This window comes from Haplochromis burtoni, unplaced genomic scaffold (genome assembly GCF_018398535.1).
Source record: "Haplochromis burtoni strain Fernald_Lab_line unplaced genomic scaffold, NCSU_Asbu1 Contig_252, whole genome shotgun sequence".
NCBI classification, from domain to species: domain Eukaryota; kingdom Metazoa; phylum Chordata; class Actinopteri; order Cichliformes; family Cichlidae; genus Haplochromis; species Haplochromis burtoni.
Genome location: NW_024582613.1, coordinates 119,993 through 124,293, shown reverse-complemented (window position 1 = coordinate 124,293; position 4,301 = coordinate 119,993). Strand labels below are relative to the sequence as shown.

The window sequence follows — 4,301 nt, the reverse complement described above, 5'->3', positions numbered from 1 at the left end:
GATTCGTGTAAAATCAACAGCAGTTCAGAGAAAGCAGCTCTTTGTATGTTTACTTTCTTCACATATCAAAAACATTATCTATATGGTCAGTAGTGTCATTAAAAAAAAAAATCAAGTAGCCTATTGTGTTTCACGTTAAACCCATTTCATTTGGGCATCTTCATAGGCTGCGTAGCTTGATAAACTTGAAAAACAATGTTACTTTTAGGATGATAGGATAATTTGTTAATGGTTAATATCAAAGTGTTCATACCGTATAAAAGTACCTTTTAAATATGCTTCAAAAAGCCCCGGTTCGCCTCGTATCTCTCCGCTAGGGCCGCTCAGCTCTTTTGTTGTCTGAGGACTGCTGCTGTGTGAAAGTGCGTGAAGAAGGCAGAGTACGTAGGCAGACTCGGCTAACTATGGTGTTGCCGTAAAGCTAATTTTTGTCGAAGAAGTAAGTATCATGGAAGAATAGGAATACCCATTTTTTGGAATTCAGTTTGTTGGATGTAGACTATTGAACCTAACCTGGAACTAAGTAGATACTGACTTGTAGTTTTTAGGTTTTTGCTAGTTAAAACGAAAACCATTGACCTAGCGCATTGAAAAGTTAGCGACTTGGCTAACGTAAGTTTGTGTCGTGAGTAAAGTAGACAAAGTTCGCTGTCTTGTATTTTGGCTTCAGCAACTAAGCAGACCGCTGGTCACAATACATGTATAACATTGTATTTTAATAACAACAACCTCTTCAATATAAGCGTTTATAAACTTCGTAGTTTAATTTAAAGCTCGCACTGATGAACGGCTAGTAGCAACTAGCTCAGCGTATGCTACGTGTTTAGCTAGCCGCACTAAAGCCTGTAGTCTTCAGTGTCATGAAGTGCCTGTCGTGGAACAAAATAAAGACTAATGTCTTTTGGGATTACCATTAACTGGCGTGTAAACGTATGCCATTTTTAAAAACATGACAACATTTCTATCTCCTTTAGGATAGCTTGCTAACGTTAATGTTAGCAAGTAGCCTGTTCGTGTAAATGCTAGAATGGACATGATAAACTCTCAGTTCCTGGACAAGATGAACAATAACATTGGGAGACTGCACTACGAAGGTAAGTTTGTCTTTTTTCTTCCTTTTGGTCCTGTAGTTCCTGAGTTCATTTATAAAACGCAACACGTTGTGGTTTCCCTAAATTCAGCGCCAGATACCCCTGTGTTGTGATTTGCGTTACCCTTTTGACTATCCTGACGCTAGCGTCGAGACTGACGACATGTTTAACAACTTGTTGGTGCGAAGAACAACGACTGTTTTGTTTAATAACATCGCAACTTTAAAATACGATTTTTATAGCCTGTATTTAACAAGTTGGCATTGAATAATAATAACATTCATTTGAAATTTGTAGAAATTCCCAAGCTATAACAGCATACACTACAATGCTGCTTCATATGATGTAGCAGTGATTAAGCTTCAGGTTGTGTAACACTCATTTGTGTCACTGCTTAGTCAAACATCTAAAGAAATCAGGAAATTTTGCTCAAAAATGTGCTTTATCATGTTTCTACACACAGTTTCCTTTGGGCTTAGATGAGTGGGTGATTTTTAACTGCTTGTGTATTGCTCTATTGGCTTTTTTGATCAAAGTTTACTTCCCAAACAAATTGCACCTCCATACATGAAACAAAGTCAGAGTCGTTTTATAATAGGAATTCAAAAAAATAAATGTAAATTATAATTTAGTTGCCATTTACTTAATTTATGATCTCCGGTCCCCCAATAAATCTGGTATTATTTTTTTTAATTCACCAAAACCCAAAGTACTTCTCCATTATAACTATATGTATCAAGTGTTCTCCTTTGTGCAATAGCCCCAGATTATGTAATATTGTCAACTTTATTATACGTTATTTACATTGTTTTAACATTATGCAAGATGTACTTAGTCAAACTGGTTTCTACTTTGCTTTTTGTAGCTCATGGTTTATTAAAATCTGGCCAAATTGTATTACTTGGTATATTTATGAAACTCTTGATCACCTACCAGTGCAGTCTCAAAAAGTCAGTTTAAAATGAATTGATGGAATACACAGAGTCCTTATAGTTTACTGTGTTTATTGTGTATTTTATTCTGGAAACTTCCTTTTAGTCTAAATTAATTTAATTAAGTTATTTCTACTACTGAACTCTTTCCCACAGATGAGTCCAAGATGCCCTCCCTTTCTGCCACTATGTCCAATATAAGTGGGCCTCCTCCTCACTGCCCAAGCAAACGAAAATATGGCGAAGAACAAATGGAAGACCGATTCCACTGTGATGAAGACCACATGACCAAAATGAGCAGATTGTTTGCCACCCAGCTGTAAGTGCCTTTAAAAAATTATTATGATTTTGTGTGGGTCTTGAAATTATTGCTGTATTGGCTTTTTATATTTGTTGGATTGAATAAATTGTATGCAGTGCAATATATGAGTTGTAAATGTAATACATCATGTGACAAGAGTCATGCATTACAAACAGGGTCCCCGTGATACTTTTCTGATTGTCATACAAAAATATAAAATTATTAAGAAGCCCTAACAACCTTGTATTCATCTCCTTTTTTCGTTTCGTTTCATTTAAGTCTCGAAGCCAGCATATGGTTTTATTTATTTATTTATTTATTTATAAATACAGCACTCATTGTTTCAGTGTGTTCTGGCTGTGAAATGTATTTATTTTATCCAATATGGGTAAAAACATTCAGTCTGATGTTATTCACAATACAGGCTGAAAGGAAAAAAATAAATCTGACCATGACTTTAATGATCAGCCTCTTAAAGTTTGATGGTAAAGTGTGACACAGAGAACCCCAAAAAGTTGATTCTGTTGGTCTGGACATACTTCCTTACCTGGTTGATTGAGCATGCATCAAGACTTGACACAAAGTAGTTCAGTGATATAAACAAATCTTAAAATGAAGCTGTATATAATCTTAAGAAAAGTCTACAATAATAATAATAATTATAAAGCTGCACATTACAAATGAAAACCCCTTCCTGTACTTCATCTGTGTCTGCTTAAAAAAAACATCCCCTCTGCACAACAATTAAAACAAAAGTTGTCCACGAAGCTGCTAGTACATTTTATTTTAACTGTCTTTATCAAGGGGGCGTCCCTCTGCTGGAGACAACCGTAGTGAGCACTGGAGCCTCAGCCACAGTCCTGTGGAGCACGTTATTTCCTCCTCTAATGGTCTCCATGGGAACCATCTGTATGCCTCCATTGCTGGCTATGCTGTAGACCAGCCGATACCTCTGACCAAAAGCAGCCATGACATTGGAGTCAGGGGAACAGAGAGGTCTGTCATAAGTGGAACTGTAGAGCGACAGCAGGTACGTCAACTTGTAGCACATAAAGAGAGCATTGTGATGGGTTTTTTTGTTGTTGTTGTTTTTTTTTAAAAAGGTTGCACACATTTAATTTTTTTTCACCTTTCTTGTTGTTCAGTGAGATATGACCAGTGGATGGATAAAACATGTACTGAAATGAATTTACTGTGTGCAAAACAACAATTGTAAGGGTGTATTGTAAGGCTGGCAAAATCAGTTTTGAGGAACTGTTTAAATACTGACCTATTTAAACCTCTATGGTTTATTACAGTCAACAGTAAAGAAAAACACAACTACGAGCTAATGTGAGAACAAATAAAAATATGAATTTCACTAAGAGGATGAACAAAGAAAATGTTTCTTATCTGCCTGTAAAGACAACATATCAGTTTATTTTTAATATCTTTATATATTTTGGCTTATGTATTTAAGTCAGTGTAAGGAGATCAAAATAACAGATATGTATAAAGGTAAAGGTTGCTACATGTGATGGCCAGCAGAGATTTAATGCCACGATTAACACAGATGACAGAATAAAGACTGTGTTCACAGTGTGTTGGCCATGTTTCCTGTTGTCCTGTTACTAGAGTTGTCTTGCAGATTTGGGGTGCACATAAGTGGTCCGCAGCTGCGCATTCGCTGTCAAAATAATAGACGTGCACCAGATAAGAAGTTGCAACGCGCGTTTGCGTACATATTAAAGGCACTGTTTTTGTCCGCTAGAGTGGGATTTTCACAGCATATTCTGCACCACATCTCTGTGCGTTCATCATTTGTTTGAAGCCAGCTCACCGCCTGCAACCAGTTTTCGGAGAATCCACACTTCTTTTCGGACTCCTTCTGACATTTCTTTGGAGGTGGAGGAACACCAAAGTAATTGCTTAAAGGAGCTTGCTTCTTCGACATCTTTAAGAGTTCTAAACAAAGGTCTATCCTCCTCCAGAAAATCT

The 4,301-nt window shown here is 36.7% G+C and overlaps 1 protein-coding gene across 1 annotated transcript in view; it reads left to right on the top strand.

Moving 5' to 3' along the window:
- The first annotated feature begins 322 nt into the window (after positions 1-322).
- The window catches only part of vgll4a (vestigial-like family member 4a), a 7,736-nt gene continuing 3,757 nt past the window's right edge, over positions 323-4,301 (top strand). The window contains exons 1-4 of the mRNA XM_005938994.3: positions 323-439; positions 975-1,094; positions 2,180-2,342; positions 3,129-3,354. Coding sequence (XP_005939056.1) covers positions 1,028-1,094; positions 2,180-2,342; positions 3,129-3,354 — 456 coding nt within the window. The 5' untranslated portion in view covers positions 323-439; positions 975-1,027. The remainder of the gene's footprint in view (positions 440-974; positions 1,095-2,179; positions 2,343-3,128; positions 3,355-4,301) is intronic.